This window comes from Carcharhinus amblyrhynchos, chromosome 26 (assembly GCF_965287045.1).
Source record: "Carcharhinus amblyrhynchos chromosome 26, sCarAmb.v2.hapA, whole genome shotgun sequence".
In the NCBI taxonomy this organism is placed as follows: domain Eukaryota; kingdom Metazoa; phylum Chordata; class Chondrichthyes; order Carcharhiniformes; family Carcharhinidae; genus Carcharhinus; species Carcharhinus amblyrhynchos.
Window position 1 is genome coordinate 1844584 of NC_137349.1, and position 18824 is coordinate 1863407.

The 18824-nt window shown below is 45.3% G+C and overlaps 1 protein-coding gene across 1 annotated transcript in view; it reads left to right on the top strand.

Moving 5' to 3' along the window:
• Positions 1-18824, top strand: part of LOC145358605 (phospholipid phosphatase 2-like) — a 125702-nt gene that overhangs the window by 88364 nt on the left and 18514 nt on the right. Inside the window, exons 3-5 of the mRNA XM_080212799.1 lie at positions 3479-3630; positions 6395-6669; positions 17286-17343. Of these exons, the coding sequence (XP_080068925.1) occupies positions 3479-3630; positions 6395-6669; positions 17286-17343 (485 nt within the window). The remainder of the gene's footprint in view (positions 1-3478; positions 3631-6394; positions 6670-17285; positions 17344-18824) is intronic.

Genomic DNA, 18824 nt, shown 5'->3' on the forward strand with positions numbered 1-18824 from the left:
ACCAGCAACCCAGGTTTGATTCCTGGCTTAGGTCACAGTCAGTGTGGAGTTTGCACATTCTCCCCGTGTCTGTGTGGGTTTCCTGTGGTTGCTTCAGTTTCCTCCGTCAAGTCCAAAAGACATGCTGATTAGGTGCAATGGCCATGCTAAATTCTCCCTCAGTGACATTGAACTGGCGCAGTGTAGAGACCAGGGGATTTTCACAATAACTTCATTGCCGTGTTAATGTAAGCCTACTCATGATACTAATAAATAAACTTTGATAATTGGAGGAGTACAGCAATTTCAGAGGGTTGTAAGGCCAGAGGAGATTACAGAGAGAAGGAGTGGTGGCGCCAAGGAGAGATTTGGAAACTGGGATATGTTAACAGTATTTGTTTTTAAGATCAAATTGGACAATAGAAATGACAGAATCTGAGCTGTTGGGTTAGTTTTTCCATGGGGCTGTGACATGGCTGCCAAAGTAAGGCCTGTTCAGGAACAACTACAGAAAGTTCTTGTGCAGTCTATTTTTTTAAGAGGCTTTGAAGAACATTCCAGAAATGTGTAAACTTTTGAAAAGTTGTCAATAAAAATCATGAAATTGATCCAAGAAAAACGATTTCTTAACGTTCACAATGTTTCCTGTATCCTGACCGTGTTTTGTTTCTGTTGAATGTTCTCTGAGCAGAACTCTGGTGATATTGAACAACCTCATCTCCACTTCCATTGAAAGGCTCTGTGCCCTTCACTGCCCCCGATAACCCTTAAAATCTGAGTGTGCGCCATAATCCAGCCGTCTAACTAATGCCAATTGTGGATATATAAATGTAACCATTTGGTGTTTAGCCTCCGTTCTCAAAAGTGTGATTTTTGTATTGCTGCATAATTCATTGCAAGATTGCTCTTGCCTTATATAGCATTTTTCGTCTCAAGTTCTGTTTGTGCATGGTAAAATCATGAAAATAGCGTTCTCACGGAGGACTAAGTGACACTGAGTAATGACTTGGCTCTCTGTTCCGAATCTGCAATGTTACAGCTGCTTGCCTTCTTAGACTGTCTTTGTTACTTTCTCCTTCCTGATTTCCATCAAGAATCGTATTGCCCTCTCCCTCTCGGTTCCTGTCTAAGACTTAAGTGGTTTTTAAAAGTTTTGTTCGTCATGGAAATCTTTCCATTTGGGTGTCAGTTGTGGCACTCCCACTTCTACATCATGGATTTGAGCATATTATCTAGACTGAAACCTTGGTGCAATACCGGGAAATGTTTCACTGGTGGAGGTGTCATCTTTTAAATCAGATGTTACCCCCCACGTCCCCATTACCCCCATCTGCCCTATCAGGTGGATACAGATGCTGGAATTCTTCCTGCAGGTTTCTAGGCAGCGAGAGGTTCATTGTTGGTTGCACTGGGATCTTCTGGCTCCACTATTGTCAATCCATTGAATCCATTCCATTCTACCTGGAAATTCATGGCGGGGATGCACTGTCAGCAGGACCAAAGAATCCACCACTAGTGAACAGCCAGAAAATTCCGGCCAAAAGATCCCATTGCGTTTCCTGAAGAAGAGCGGGTCAGGTTCTACCTGGCGTCCTGATCATGGTGGCACAGTGGTTAGCACTGCTGTTTCACAGTGCCAGAAATCTGGGTTTGATTCCCAGCTTGGGTCACTGTCTGTGTGGAGTCTGCACATTCTCACTGTATCTCCATGGGTTTCCTCCAGATGCTCTGGTTTTCTCCCACAGTCCAAAAGATGTGCTGGTTAGGTGGATTGACCGTGCTAAATTCTCCCTCAGTGTACCCGAACAGGCACCAGAGTGTGGCATCCAGGGGATTTCCACAGGATTTTCATAGTTTGTGACTAACAAATAAACTGTAACTTTTTTTCAATATTTATCGTTCAACTAACAATACTAAAATAAATGATGTGGTTATTACCTCATGTCTATTTGTGTCCTTGTGGGGGAAATTTCGATGCCTTGTTTCCTGCATTATAACAGAACTACATTTTGGAAATACTTGATTGGCTTTAATGTGCTCTGTGATACCCTGATGTTGGGAAAGGTGCTTATATAAATTAACTTTTTCCAACCCACCACTGAGTGTATTGTTTTGTCTGTTTGATTTTGGGGTTATGGGTATTTTCTGGGCTGTCTATTTGACTGTGTCACTGTGAGATAGTAGATTCTTAGATTTGATTTATTATTGTCACATATGTTGGGATACAGTGGAATATATTGTTTCTTGCGCTTTTTACGGACAAAGCATACCATTCGTTGAGTATATAGGGGAAAAGGAAAGGAGGGTGAGTGTCTGGAACAATCTGCCAGAGATGATGCTAGAGGCGGGTAGAGTTTGCCTTTTAAAAAGCATTAGATAGTTACATGGGTAAGATGGGTATAGAGGGATATGGGCCAAATGCGGACAATTGGGCTTAGCTTAGGGATATTTTTTAAAAAGGGCAGCGTGGACAAGTTGGGCCAAATGGCCTGTTTCCATGCCGTAAACCTCTATGACTCAGAGAGTGCAGAATGCAGTATTACAATCATAGCTAGAGTGAAGAGAAAGATCAGCTTAATATAAAATAGGTCCATTCAAAAGCAGGGAAGAAGCTGTTCTTCAGCCAGTTGGCGCGTGATGTCCCAGACTTTTGTATCTTTTTTCTGATGGAAGAAGGTGGAAAAGAGAATGTCCAGGGCCCTTGATAATGCTGGCTGCTTTTCTGAGGCAGTGGAAAGTATAAACTGTATCAATGGCTGGGAGGCTGTTTTGTGTAACAGACTGGGCTACGTTCACAAACCCTTTGTAGTTTCTTGCGATCTTGGTCAGAGCTTGGCGGGGTAGAGGGGGGGAAAGAGGCTCTGTAGCAGTTCTGAAGGTTAATTCACATTACATCTGCTAAATCTATGTGAATTAGGCTCAGAGCTTGTCATTGTAATCTGAATGTAGGTTAAATTTCACAGCAATGTCCAACCTGATGCGCTTTCTGAACTTAACAAGGGGCCATGGAGAAATGGTCTTGTTTTGCTTCACTTTGCTTCAAAGTTTTTTGAGTTTTGGTACTCTTGCCGAATTTTGAGTTTGTGTACAGTGGTTTTGGCACAATGCTGATGTGTGGAGTGTGGCAGTACCTCAGAGCTTAGCCCATGACAGAATCTCTTTAATCTGTGTTTAACCCTCTCTCCACTCACATCGTCCGTACCTGTAAAGACTTGTTATCTGCTAAGACTCGCATTCCAACCATTATCTTGTAATTGAGTTTGTGTCCAATGGTGTCCTGTTTGTGAACCGAACTCTTCATTCACCTGATGAAGGGGCAACGCTCATGCTGCCAACTAAACCTGTTGGATTTTAAGCTGGTGTTGAGAGACTGCTTACCATGACAGACTCTGTAGGGACGATGATAGTGGATTGCTCCTGCCATGTGGGAAAACACAATGTGCCTCTGCACATCCATCTCTGACATTGTGTTTTTTTTCCTTCTTTGTCCCATTCACAGCATCGTTACCGTTTGTCATATTGACACTTCAGGCTCAACCAAACAAACGAGGGTTTTACTGCAATGACGACAGCATAAAGTATCCGTACAAAAAGGAGACCATCTCACACTGGTTGATGGCAGCAGTTGTTATTCCAGTCTGTGTCATAATTGTAAGTGATTGATTTTCCTACTTGTATGTGAATGAATGCAGTGAGCTCATTTATATAAATCAGTGAAGAAAACTTATTGCCAGGCAATATTTGAAAAAGGGGGCAGTTTTTCCCACTGTCTTCAGGCATTATTTGGGGATGGAGCTTGGTTATATTAACCAGGAGGTCTTGATCTTAGACCAGTCTGCTAAGTTATCTAAAGCTTGGTCAGAGAACGGCACAGTAACCTCTGACATCTGTGCTATATTCATCACCCCTCAATTTAAAGCTATGTCTCCTCGTGCTAGCCATCTCCATCCGAGGAAAAAGGCTCTCACTGTCCACCCATCCAATCCTCTGATCATCTTATGTGCCTCTATTAAGTCACCTCTTAACCTTCTTCTCTCTGATGAAAACAGTCTCAAGTCTCTCAGCCTTTCCTCGTAAGACCTTCCCACCATACCAGGCAACATCCTGGTAAATCTCTGCACCCTTTCCAATGCTTCCACATCCTTCCTATAATGCGGTGACCAGAACTGTACGCAATACTCCAAGTGCGGCCGCATCAGAGTTTTGTACAGCTGCAACATGACCTCATGGCTCCTAAACTCAATCCCTCTATCAATAAAAGCTAACACACCATACGCCTTCTTAACAACCCGTACAGAGGAGATGTCAAGGGTAAGTTTTTCACTCAGAGGATGGTGGGTGAGTGGAATTGGCTGCTGTCAGTGGTGGTGGAGGCGAACTGAGGTCTTTTAAGAGACTTCTGGATGAGTACATGGGATTTAATGGGATTGAGGGTTATAGGTAGGTAGGGGTATGATCAGCGCAACTTGTGGGCTGAAGGGCCTGTTTGTGCTGTAGCATTCTATGTTCTACATTCTAACCCTATCACCCTGGGTGGCAACTTTCAGGGATCTATGCACATGGACACCGAGATCCCTCTGCTCAACCACACTACCAAGTAATTTACCATTAGCCCAGTACTCTATTCCTGTTACTCCTTCCAAAGTGAATCACTTGGAAATATATTGCCGTTCCTTCGCAGTCACTGGGTAAAAATCCTGGAATGCCCTCCCTAACGGCACTGTGGATCAACCCACAGAACATGGAGAGCAGCGATTCAAGAAGGCAGCTCACCACCACCTTCTCAAGGAGCAACAAATGCTGGCCAGCCAGCGACACCCATGTCCCACGAATGAATAAAAAAAACTCGATGGGCTGAATGGCCTCCTTCTGCACTATAGGGATTCTATGATTCTAGGTCTGGCACCATCTTTAAGGAGATAGCTCTCTCCTTTATAGATGCTGCCAGACCTGCTGAGTTTTTCCAGTATTTTCCCTTTTGGTTTCAGGTTCCAGCATCTGCAATAATCTGCTGTTGTTCAAGTAGAGACCTTTTTATATTGAGTTAATAATTAATTCACAGGGGTTTGGAGTTGGGTGGGGTGGAGGCTGGAAGAGGGAGCATCATTTAGACAGCTGTCACTAGTGGTAACTCAGTTTGATTTTTCTACTCCTAAGTTTGTGGCCACCTTGAGCAGTTCTGTTGCTGTCCTGACTGTGACAGTTGGTTCAACACAAGCTATTGATTGAATTGGGGACCCAATAAAATGGATCTGCCATCCGTTAGATATTTCAGTGAGTCTTTGGGGAATCTCTAAGCAGTGATTTTCATGCTCTTTGCGTAAGTGATGTATTCTTTTTGGATTTTAAAGAAAGCCCATATCTTATGACACTGGTTGAAGTCCGCTGTAATTACTGCTGCAGTTATTCAGTAACACAGTGTATTCACAGGCATTTGTGTAGTGTTAGGTATTCCCATTTTAGGATTTTCTGTTTGTTTCCATAAGTCCCTGTGGGTTCATAGAATCCCTACAGTGCAGGAAGAGGCCATTCGGCCCATTGTGTCTACACCCACCACAATCCCACCCAGGCCCTATCCCCATAATCGCACATATTTACCCTATTAATTCCCCTGACACTAAGGGTCAATTTAAAGTTTGTTTATTTATTAGTCATACATAGGCTTACATTAACACTGCAATGAAGTTATTTTGAAAATCCCCTAATCGCTACACTCTGATGCCAGTTCGGGCACACTGAGGGAGAATTTAGCATGGCCAATTCACCTAACAAGCATGTGTTTGGACTGTGGGAGGAAATGGAAGCACTGGGACGAAACCCATGCAGACACAGGGAAAATGTGCAGTCAGTGACGTAAGCCACAATTTGAAATCGGGTCCCTGGCAGTGTGAGGCAGTAGTTGTAAGCACTGTGTCACTGTGCTACTCAGGTTGGTCCTAAGCTTCATAGAGACAAACATCCAGCATTCCTGAATCTCAAAACACATGGGCACTGCTTAAAGTATCCGATACCTTGTCTATGGGCATAGCTCAGTGCAATTTTAAGATGTATTACTGGAGGTGCCATTGTTCTACTTTTCTTGTCAGGTTTCTCCTCTTGTCTCCTTTCCTCCTCCTGAAAGTTTCATCTTTGACAATGAAAAACTGAAGTCTCTCCAAGTATGAGTGACACCACAACCAAGCTAGAACTGCCAGCATGTCCCTCTAGCAGGAGAAGTTTGAGGAGTGAAAGGACCTTTGGCCCCCGAGCTCCCCGAGACTGGGTTACTGAGGCCACCCTTTAAGGCTGCGCCAGCTGGAATTAGCCAGCGATTTAAATCTGGGATCCAAACTCGAGCCTCATGGGTGACCTGTCACAAAATCTCTCCAGGCTTTGCCCCTCGGTCTGCCTCACCTGTCTGTTTTTATTTGTGTAGATCACTGCTGGAGAAGCCTTCATGGTTCACCGGAAGCAACTTTATTCAAAGTCTGAGTTCAACAATTATGTGGCTGCCTTGTACAAGGTGGTGGGAACCTTCATGTTCGGGGCTTCCGTGAGCCAATCGTTGACCGACATTGCAAAATATACCGTTGGACGCCTTCGGCCGTGTTTTCTGGCTTTGTGTAACCCTAATATGACGCTGGTGAACTGTTCGCAGTATGTCGAGATAGATGTTTGCATGGGGTCATTTCGTAATGTCACTGAAGCAAGGTATGTTACTATTTATTTATTAGTCACACGTAGGCTTACATTAACACTGTGGTGAAGTTACTGTGAAATTCCCCTCGTCCCCACACTCCGGTGCCTGTCGGATGCACTGAGGAAGAATTTGGTATGGCCAGTGCACATCTTTTGGACTGTGGGAGGAAACCGGAGCACCCGGGGGAAACCCATGCAGACATGGGGAGAATGTGCAGACTCTGCACAGACAGTGATCCAAGCTGGGAATCGAACCCAGGACCCTGGCATTGTGAGGCAGCAGTGCTAGCCACTGTGCGTATATAGTTGATCAGCTTGCGAGTCACAATGAAACTTTACTGCATTAATATCCAAGCAATAAAGCAATGGTTCTACTTTACCAGAGCTAATTTCGATTAACTCTGAGTACCAGAGGCAACATCCAAAGGCAACAAAGTTGTCCAACGTTTCTTATGTCTAGGGCAGTGGATTAAAATGAATCTGTACCCATCAGTTACAGGGATGTTGATGTTATGGGCTGAATGGCCCCTTTCTGCACATAATCCATGACCCTGTACATTTACCATGGCTAATCCACCTAGCAACTTTGGACTGAGAGGGAACTGAAGCACCCAGAGGAAACTCATGCAGTCACCCACAGCCGGAATCAAGCCTAGGTCCCTGGCACTGTGAGGCAGCATGGCTAACCATTGCCCCTTAGTGGTGGTACAAATGTGGTGGTTTATAATTCAGATTAGATTGTGTTTAGAAACTATTTTGTAGTGTCCTAAATTTGAACCACCCAGTGTTGGGCCTAGATGCAGAAGATAGCTTCCTTATACTTCACTTTACCCCAGTAACCGCAGTGGCCCAATAATCTTAGAAGACCACTCTGTACTGCATTGATGAAATTTATTTTATAAAATTCTTCCTTGGGAGGTGAGCAGAATTTATTGCCATTCCCAATTCCCTGTAAGAAGGCAGTGAGCTGCCTTACTGACCCACTGCAGTCCATCTGGTGCAGGTACACCCACAGTGCTGTGAGGATTTTGATCCAGTGACAGTGAAGCGACATAGTTCCAAGTCAGGGTGGTGTGAGGTTTGGAGAGGAACTTGCAGAGGAGGGTGCTCCCATGTGTCTGCTGCCCTTGTCCATGGTAGAGGCTGCAGGTTGGATAGGTGTTTTTGAACGATGCTTGATGAGTGATGCAGTGCATCTTGTACATGGTACACGTGGCTGCCACTGTGCGTCAGTGGTGGAGGGTGTGAAACTTTAGAGTGCTGGCTGGGGTGCCAATCAAAGTGAGTCACTTTGTCCTGGATGGTGTTGAGCTCTGAGAATGTTGGATCTACATTCAACTAAACAAGGGGAGAGTATTCCATGAAACTCCCAAATTGTGCCCTGAAGATGCTGAACAGTCTTTGGAGAGGCAGGAGGGCAGTTACTTGCTGTGGAATTCTCATTTTCTGATCTCCTCTTGTAGCCACCATATTTATATAGAATCCCTACGGTGCAGAAGGAGGCTATTCAGCCCATCAAGTCTGCACCAACTCTTCAGATTCATCTATAGAGCATCTTACCCAAGCCCTATTCCTAAAACCCCACATTTACCCACTAATTCCTCTAACCTACACATCTTGGGACACTAAGGGACAATCTACCATGGCTAATCCATCTATCCTGCACATCTTTGGCTGATCCAGTTCAATTCCTGGCCATATTTCTCACTAAGCAAGCTCGGTAAGCTAATGTTTATTAGTGCTTGCTCGGGGCAATTGTTTTCTATGTGGCTGGAAAGAATTGGATGGAGATTGTTTTCAAGAAGCAGTTAGAAATAACACTTGGGCTGAAGGGGATCAAAGGATATAGGGTAAGGTGGGATTAGGCTATTGAGTTAGATAAACAGCCATGACCATAATGAATGGCAGAGCAGGGTCAAAGGGCCGAATGGCCTCCTCCTACTCCTATTTTCTATGTTTCTAAACTAATTTCATAACCAGTAAACAGAAACAATCCGACTGTGTCAGATTTGGATTCAAATTTAGGACATTACAAAATCCAGTTTCTAAACATTACGTAATCTGAATGTCCAAGACAAAATTGTTCTACTTCACAACATTAATGTCCTTTAGTACCATCATGAGTATTCATACACAGGTCATTAAAAATAAGGAACACTTTAAAATGACGTAGGAACAGGAGGAGGCCCTTCAAGCCTGCTTCACCTTTCAACATGATCATGGCTGCTCATTTATTTCAATGCCATCCTCCAACGCTCTCCCCATATCCCCGACACCTTCAAAATCTAGAAATCTATCTCTTCCCAGCTTGTGTATATCTGGTGTCTTGGCCTCCACGGCTTTCTATGGTAGAGAATCCCACAGGTTCACCACCTTCTTCTGAGTGAAGAAATTTCTCCTCGTCCTAAATGGACAAACCCGTATCCTGAGACAGTGGCCCTCGTGTTCTGAACCCTTCAGCCAAAGGAAACGACATTCATGCATCCAATCTGTCCAGCCCTGTCAGAATGTACGTGTTTCAATTAGATTCCCTTTCATTCATCTAAATTTCAGCGAGTACAGGCCCAGTCCATCCAATTTCTCCTTGTACTACAATCTTGCCATCCCAGGAATGAGTCAGGTGAATCTTTTTGCAATTTCTCTATGTCCTTTCTTGGATAAGGAGACCAAAACTGCACACAGTACTCCTTTTGTGGTTCTCAGTAAGGCCCCGTGCAGCTGCAGTAAGTCTTTCTTGCTCCTGTACTCAAATCCTCTTGCAATGAAGACGAGCAGGCCATTTGCCTTCAGAGCTGTTTGCTGTTTTCACATTAGACTCGCTAATCAATTTTTCTTTTCACTATGGGTTGGCACAGTGGTTAGCACAGCACCTTCATAGTGCCACAAACCCAGGTTGGATTCCCAGCTTAGGTCACTGTCTGTGTGGAGTTTGCGCATTCTCCCCATGTCTGTGTGGGTTTCCTCCGGGTGCTCCAGTTTCCTCCCACAGTCCAAAGAGGCACGGGTTAGGTGAATTGGCCATGCTAAATTGGCACTTAGTATCGGGGAGACTAGCTAGGCTAAATGCATTGGATTATGGCGATAGGGCTTGGGTAAGATTGTGGTCAGTGCAGACTCGATGGGCTGAATGGCCTCCTTCTGCACTGTAGGATTCTATAATATTTAAAATTTGGACCTGTAACTGCTGATTCATGTGAATAACGCTGCTTCATTGCTTTGGATGTGACTTGACCTGCCTTGTCCATGTGCCAGACTTACTGGTTAAATATTGGCAAAGCAAAGGCCAAGAAAAATGTAATCAGGGTTACTAGGAAAGCAAGTTTTCGTGTTTAATTTGGTGGGTGTTTAAAAGCATTAGTAAATCCTTTCATAATTAAAAAGCATGAGTTGCTTGTCTCCACGAGCAAATAATGATTGTTTCTCCTGCCACTGGGTTGGCCATTATAAAATTAAAAAAAGCTTGCTAAGTTGTTTCAACCATTGCTCTCTCTTGATATCCTGAGTCTGAGCTGGGTACATTCCTGAATCTCCACAGCTACTAATATCATTTCTAACAGACTGTAAGAATGGTCTAGAAAATGTTGGGGAGAAATGGAGACTTTTTGGAAAAATCTCGAGCCGTGCGATCCGAGACCTGATGGTTGCTAGCTCCGTCCTGTGTTTCATTCTGTTCAGCTCTGTGTCTGCCAGTTGTTTGGCCATCGATGCATCCTTCTGTTGCGAAATACTGTCAGGCAACCTTGACCCTACTGCTTATTTGCCAGATCAGAATGTGTGCTTGTCATATGAGCCTAGTTTTGGAGCAGCTCATACTGAATAGAACAATGAGTAACTTGTTACTTGCCTCAAAGTGGGTTCACGAAAGTTTCCATGTTGGTATCAATTATTTAATATCCCCTGACGATGTTGAATTAGTGGTGTGATTTGCCACTTCTCTGTAGTCCTGGCTGGAAACACTGGATCAGTGGCGAAGTGGACCGCAAAGGCAGTACTGAGCTCTGCAGCCTCTGAGATCTCAGATCCAGTCTTCAGTCTGTGCCTTCTTTTATAAATTTGGGTCAGCTGTATGTCTGACAAACACAGACAGCCTCTCACCGGTTTTAGGGGTCTGTGAATGAGGCTGCTGAGAAATTAGCTTGGTAGACTTTGTTCTCTATTATGGAATGTATGCCCAAAAGTAATTGCTAAACCCCAAAGGGAAAAGTACAGCTTGGCACTGCTGAATCTTATGGTGATCACCCATCCACCACCATCAACACCCAGAATATGACAGTGCAGAAGAGGCCCTTTGGCCCATCGAGTCTGCATGGATGCATGAAAGTTCCTGACCTGCCACCTAATCCCACTTGCCAGCACTTGGCCCACAGCCTTAAATGTTACGGCGTACCAAGTACTCGTCCAGATATTTTTTAAAGGATGTGATGCATCCCGCCTCCACCACTCTCCCAGGCAGCACATTCCAGACCATCACCACCCTCTGACTAAAAAGGTTTTTCCTCAAGTCCCCCCAAACCTCCCACCCCTCTCTCTTAACTTTTGTCCCCTTGTAACTGAGCTTTCAACTAAGGGGAACAGCTGCTCCCTATCCACATTGCCCCGTGCCCCTCATAATCTTGAACACCTCAGTCAGGTCACCCCCTCAGTCTTCTCTGCTTCAATGAAAATAACCCAAGCCTATCCAACCTTCATAACTTCAATGTTCCATCCCAGGCAGCATCCGGGTGAATCTCCTCTGCACCCTCTCCAGTGTGTTCACATCCTTCCTAAAATGTGGTGACCAGAACTGCACACAGTGCTCCAGATGTGGCCTCACCAAAGTTCTATGTGATTCCATCATGATCTCTCTCCTTTTGTAATCTATACCCTGATTGATAAAGGAGTGTGTTCCATATGCCTTTTTCACCACCATATTTACTTGCCTGTCCAGTTTCAGAGATGTGTGGACAAACACCCCTCCCCCCCTCTCCCAGTTTGCATTGGGGTACTACTGGGAAGACCAAACCCAGCAGGTTGTGCCAGGAGAGTCCTTGCCTATTAAGAGATTGGCATTGGAGGTTATCTGAAACTATTGATCACTGGGGGAAAAATCTCTGTCTGCAGAAACCAGTGTAACATTGAACAACAGTGGTTAATCTTTCACATTACCTTGGAGGACTGTTTACTTGTCTGGCTTCACTATCCGATTGTAAGGGCAGGAATTTCCATTGGCAAGAACACTGTCCTGTAGCTGTCAGAGATCATTTCAGGTTGGCCTTGGTCTCATTGAGAGGCAGAGCGAACTCGATGGGCCGGGTGGCCTACTTTTGCACTGGCATCTTGAGGTCTTGTTGGCCAGCGTGGCTGATGGCAGAGAGGACAGAGTTAACACTTCAAGTCTGAATTGCGTTTGATAAGGTTCACCATGGTAGGCTTCTGCAGAAAATGCAGATGTATGGGATTGGGGGTGATCTAGGGAATTGGATCAGGAATTGGCTAGCGGATAGGAGACAGAGGGTGGTGGTTGATGGTAAATATTCATCATGGAGTTCGGTTTCGAGTGGTGTGCCTCAGGGATCTGTTTTGGGGCCACTGCTGTTTGTAATTTTTATTAATGATCTGGATGAGGGTATAGTTGGGTGGATTAGTAAGTTTGCTGATGACACCAAAGTCAGAGGTGTGGTACATTGTGAGGAAGGGTGTCATAGTTTGCAGGAAGACTTAGACAGGTTGCAGAGCTGGGCCGAGAGGTGGCGGATGGAGTTTAATGCGGAGAAGTGTGAGGTAATTCACTTTGGTAGGAATAACAGATGTGTCGAGTATAGGGCTAACGGGAGGACTTTGAATAGTGTGGATGAGCAGAGGGATCTAGGTGTATGTGTACATAGATCCCTGAAAGTTGGGAGTCAAGTAGATAAGGTTGTTAAGAAGGCATACGGTGTCTTGGCGTTTATTGGTAGGGGGATTGAATTTAGGAGTCGCAGCGTCATGTTGCAACTGTACACAACTCTGGTGCGGCCGCACTTGGAGTACTGTGTGCAGTTCTGGTCCCCACATTACAGGAAGGATGTGGAGGCTTTGGAGAGGGTGCAGAGGAGGTTTACCAGGATGTTGCCTGGTATGGAGGGGAGGTCCTATGAGGAGAGGCTGAGGGATTTGGGGTTGTTTTCGCTGGAAAGAAGGCGGCTAAGAGGGGATCTAATTGAAACATATAAGATGATTAGAGGTTTAGATAGGGTGGATAGTAATAGCCTTTTTCCTCTGATGGAGAAATCTAGCACGAGGGGGCATGGCTTTAAATTAAGGGGTGGTAGTTATAGGACAGATGTCAGGGGTAGGTTCTTTACCCAGAGGGTGGTGAGGGATTGGAATGCCCTGCCTGCTGCAGTTGTAAATGCGCCTAGTTTGGGGGCGTTTAAGAGATCCGTGGATAGGTTTATGGACGAGAAGGGATTGGTTTAGGTTAGTGGGTCATTGTTTTGTAACTGGTCGGCGCAACATCGTGGGCCGAAGGGCCTGTTCTGCGCTGTAATGTTCTATGTTCTATGTTCTATGACCCTTCGTCTGAGCCAACTCAAAACTTTAGCTCCATGCTCTCGCTCTCTCCACAGATGCTGTCAGACCTGCTGAGATTTCCAGCAGTTTTTGTTGCAAACCCAGCCATTGTGCCATCAACTATACTGGCTGGTGAGACCTTGGGATGTGGGTGTGGCAGTGGGCCATTTGGCCCATCAAGTCCACTCTGCCTTTCAGTGAGATGATGGTTGATCTGGAATGATAATCCTCAACTCCGCTTTCCTGCCTTATCTCCATAACCCTCGCTTCCCTTACTGATTAAAATCTATCTCGGCCTTGAATGTACTTAATGACCCACTTCTACAGCCTTCTGCAGGAAAGAACTCCACAGATTCACCACGCTCTGAGAGAAGAAATCCTGTCTTAGATGGGCAATCCCTTACTCTGAGATTATGAGTCTGGTTATGGACTCTCCCACAAAGAGAAACAACATCTCAGCATCTATCCTGTCAAGCCCCCTGAGAATCCTATAGATCTGAATAAAATTATAGAATCGTAGAAGTTTACCCCATGGAAACAGGCCCTTTGGCCCAACTTGTCCTTGCTGCACCTTTTTTTAACCATGAAGCTAGTCCCTGTTGCCTGCGTTTGGGTCATATCACTCTGTACCAATCTTACCCATGTCACTGTCTAAATGCTTTATAAAGTCATCTCAAGTTTCCCCTCATTCTTCTAAACTCCAATGAGCACAGGCCCAACCTACTCAGCTTCTCCTCATAAGAAAATCCCTCTGTACTCAGGATGAACCCAGTGAATGTCTCTATTCTCCCACTCGGCTGGTTCGATAAAGGCTTTTTAATTACATCAAAGTGACCCTAAATCATAGGCTGTCATTACCTTGGTCAAACTGATTGCTTTGGGCAACACAATCTCCTTTCCCATTCTCCTTACAGATGGCTGTTCATTGCTGCCTGTTGGGTTAGGCTCCAGTATAAGCTTTCTCTAGTCATAAGCGATGTCTCTAGTTGGAGAGCACTAGTCTGCACTCTCTTTGACATTGGCCCAGAGGAATTCATTTGTCCATATTTGAATGACTTTGGATAATGGGAAAATGATTTGGGATTTTTTACTGATGACTCCCACTGCTTCACCCAAATGAATCAGCAATGTTTTTCATATATTTAGCACCAATCCTGATCGTCTTAGAATCCCTACAGTGCAGAAGGATGCCATTTGACTCATCGAGTCTGCACTAACTCTTGGACAGAGCATCTCACCCCGACTACTCCCCTGCTCTGTCATAGAATCCCTACAGTACTGAAAGAGGCCATTTGGCCCATCAACCCTGCACCAACAGCAATCCTACCAGGCCCTAACCACACAATCCCACATATTTACCCTGCTAATCTCTCTGACAATAAGAAGCAATGTAGCATAGCCAATAAACCAAACCTGCACATCTTTGGACTTTGGGAGGAAACTGGAGCACCCGGACAAAACCCTCACAGACACGAGGAAAACATACAAACTCCACGCTGAGAGGCGCCTGGTGCTGTGAGGTGACGGTCCTAACTACAATGCCACCCTGTAATCCCGCACATTTACCCAGCTAATTTCCCTAACCTACTCAGCATTGTACACTGAGGGGCAAATTAGCATGGCCAATCCACCTAACCTGTACATCTTTGGCATAATGCTTCATAATGTCCCGTTTAGAGCAGTTCTTCATTGCTCCAAAGAGGTTTCAAAAAACTAAAGCTTATAAGCTGCAGCTTTAAAAACCAAACTGCCTTCAGTGAAGTGAAGTTACCTCAACAAGATGCTGCTTGGTGGATGAGCAGCTGCCACGTTCTGGCTCCAGTTTATTTATGACCTCTGCTGCGATGGAAAGGAACTAATTGCCACGTTATTTGCAGTTGCGTCTGCCCAATAATTACATCAACTTCAGCCCAGGCTGTGCGTTCAGCAATCGCCTAGTTGCGACTGAACACCTTGGCCCAATCATTCATGGCGCTGAATCCCCACAAAGAACGCCACTCAAGCTTGGCACTCACCCTGGATCACAAGGCCAGAATTTAGTCTAAGATTGCCAACAGCTGCCCCCTGAAGGCTGCAATGAGCCAACAGCCTGATGTTTCCAAGTGACTAACCAAGTGTCGTTGGAAAACAAAGACTTTGCTGAGCTATTCACGGCAGCACATTGATATGCTGCTGTGCGCTATTTACTTAATCTCATTTCATTCATAGAATCCCTACAGTGCAGAAGGAAGCCATTCTACCCATTGAGCCTACATCGACAACCATCCCACCCAAGCCCTATCCCTGCAACTCCACATATTTACCCTGCTAACCCCTGACACTTAAGAGACAATTTAACATGGCCAATCAACTTAACCTGCACAGGAAGGAAACCAGAAGCAACCCACATGGACACACAGAGAATGTGAAAACTCCACCCATACAAACAGTTATTCAAGGCCAGAGTTGAACTTGGGTCCCTGGATTGTGCTGGTGAACTGCCTTCTTGAATATAACCTATTGTGCATTTCTTAAGGAAATTTGGAAGGTAGTTGAGAGTCAGTCACAGTAACTGCATTGTGAACTACCCCCTCCAAGCCAATGCCCTGAGTTTGACCTTTTTGAGGCAACAGAGTTAGGCAATGGGATGAAATGTTAGAATTGGTGCAGAGGTCTTTATCCCAGTGTCACTTATTAGTGTCACAAGTCGGCTTACATTAACACTGCAAGGAAATTATGTGAAAATCCCCTAGTTGCCGCACTCTGGCACCTGTTCAGGTACACTGAGGGAGTATTAGCATGGCCAATGCACCTAACCAGCACATCCTTCAGGCTGTGAGAGGAAACCCATACAGATATGGGGAGAATGTGCAGACTCCGCATAGACAATGACCCAAGCCGGAACTCGTACCCAGGTTCTTGGCGCTCTGAGACAGCAGTGCCACTGTGCTAGATATGTCTCAAGAGTATCCATTCTTAGGTGTCTCCTTTGGCCCGTGCAAGATTAGTAGGTCGGAAATGGAGATGGGAGGAAAGAATTATCTCAGTTTAGCACTCCTCATCACTATTCAATAACTCCGCTGGAAGGTGCACCAACTTAATTGGGGGCGGCAAGGGGCGGCACGGTAGCACAGTGGTTAGCACTGCTGCTTCACAGCTCCAGAGACCTGGGTTCGATTCCCGGCTCGGGTCACTGTGTGGTTTGCACATTCTCCTCGTGTCTGCGTGGGTTTCCTCCGGCTGCATCGGTTTCCTCCCACAGTCCAGAGATGTGCGGGTTAGGTTGATTGGCCATGCTAAAATTGCCCCTTAGTGTCCTGGGATGTGTATGTTAAAGGGATTAGCGGGTAAATGTGTAGGGATATGGGGGTAAGACCTGGGTGGGATTGTTTTCAGTGCAGACTTGATGGGCCGAAGGACCTGTTTCTGCAGTGGAGGGTTCTGTGATTAATTGGGTCCAACTGTGACACCCCTCACAGCAAAGTCTGATAATATCCACATTCAAACATATCATTGGATGAAATATTGAAGAGAGGCCAGCTCCCATTGGACAGTGCTCCACCATAAATCAGTAGCTTCAGAAGAGGCATAAGAAATTGGATTCTGATTTCCTCTTTCTATAGAGGTTCAAAATTATTTCTAAATGCAGACTCTAATTACTAGGGGGCACAGGTTTAAGATGCGAGGGGCAAGGTTTAAAGGAGATGTACGAGGCAGATTTTTTACACAGAGGGTGGTGGGTGCCTGGAACTCGTTGCTGGTGGAAGTGGATACAGTAGTGACTTTTAAGGGGTGTCTTGACAAATACATGAATAGGATGGGAATAGAGGGTTATGGTCTGCAGAAGGGTGGGGGGTTTAGTTCCATCGGGCAGCATGGTCGGTGCAGGCTTGGAGGGCTGAAGGGCCTGTTCCTGTGCTGTAATTTTTTGTTCTTTGTTTCAAATGTAATATTCTGAGTGTTAAATAGTGGCTTGTAACTGTAATTTCATCATTAAGAACGGTATCGATCTACTTGTATAATAACGGGCTCAAGTTCCATCCTTGCATGCCTCAATCCCCTGGCTGTTGCACTCAAAGCTGTTATAATGTGTGTTTCTTTCATTGAATATTTTGCAGGTTATCCTTTTATTCTGGCCACTCGTCATTTGGAATGTACTGCATGGTATTTCTTTCGGTAAGTACCCATATAACTACCTGCTCAATAAGGAGGGCAGTAACTGTGATCGGGTGTTTGATTCCCATTGTGAGATTTGTCCCAACTAAATGACGCAGGTGCAAGAAGTCACAATATGTAAAAAGATCATCGGAATGCACAACCAGCTGCCTGCCACAATATTCTAGGTCACTGGTGCAGTGGGAGATTGAAATGTGTCCAACCTGCAGGCTGATATTTGTTGCAAAAACATCCCTCATGTTTCTAGAGACTTGAAATAATGCAAAATAATTTAATTCGGCTGGCTTTGGAAGGTGCCACACCTTGGTCACATGCTTACTCAACTGAACTAGCCCACCCACCCCCTCCCCCCCCCCCCCCAAACTTGGGACGGCACGGTAGCACAGTGGTTAGCACTGCTGCCTCACAGTGGGACCTGGGTTCAATTCTAGCTGCATATGACTGTGTGGAGTTTGCACATTCTCCCCATGTCCACGTAGGTTTCCTCCCAGAGTCCAAAGATATGTGAGTTGGTTTGATTGGCCATGATAAATTGCCCCTTAGTGTTAGGGGATTAGGAGGGTAAATATGTGGGGTTACAGGGATGGGACCTGGGTAGGATTGTTGTTGGTGCAGTCTCGATGGGCCAGATGACCACCTTCTGCACTGTAGCTTGTATGATTCTGTAAAGGTAACGGCTACAAGAGCAGGTTAGAGGCTAGGAGCACTGCAGCAAATAATTCATCTCCTGATTCCCCAAAGCCTGTCCACCAACTATAAGGGACAAGTCAGGAGTGTAATAAAATACTCCTTGCCTGACTGAATGGGTGCAGCTCCAACAGCACTCAGGAAGCTCGGCACCATCCAGGATAAAGCAATCCATTTGATTGACACCCCTTTCACACCAACAATTACTACTTCCACCACAGATACGCAGTAGCAGCAGTGTGCACTATTTATAAGACGCACTGCAGTAAGTCTCCAAGCTCCCTTAGAAAGTACCTTCCAAATCCACAACCACTTCCATCGAGGAGGACGAGGGTAACAGATACATGGGAACACCACCTCCTGCAAGGTCCCTTCCAAGCCAGTCACCATCCTGACTTGGAACTATGTCGCTGTTCCTTCGCAGCCACTGGGTCAGAATCCTGCAATTCTGTCCCTACTGGCAACATGGGTCAACCCATAGAACGTGGACTGCAACATTTCAAGAAGGCAGCTCACCACCACTTTCTCAAGGGCATCTAGGGATGGGCAATAAATGTTGGCCAGCCAGCGATGCCCATGTCCCACAATTTTGAATAAAAAAAAACTTAACCTTTGCCTCGTTGAGTGCTTCAGATTCTTCTTGGGAGGTTACTGTCAGACCTCCAACTATGGAATGATTTTACACTTTTTATTGTACATCCTCTACCCATCTCTTAGTCAACTGCAACTTCCATACACGTGGTGGCTTTAAGGTGGAAGTTCCTTGAAGTGACAAAATAGGGAAATGTGTAAAG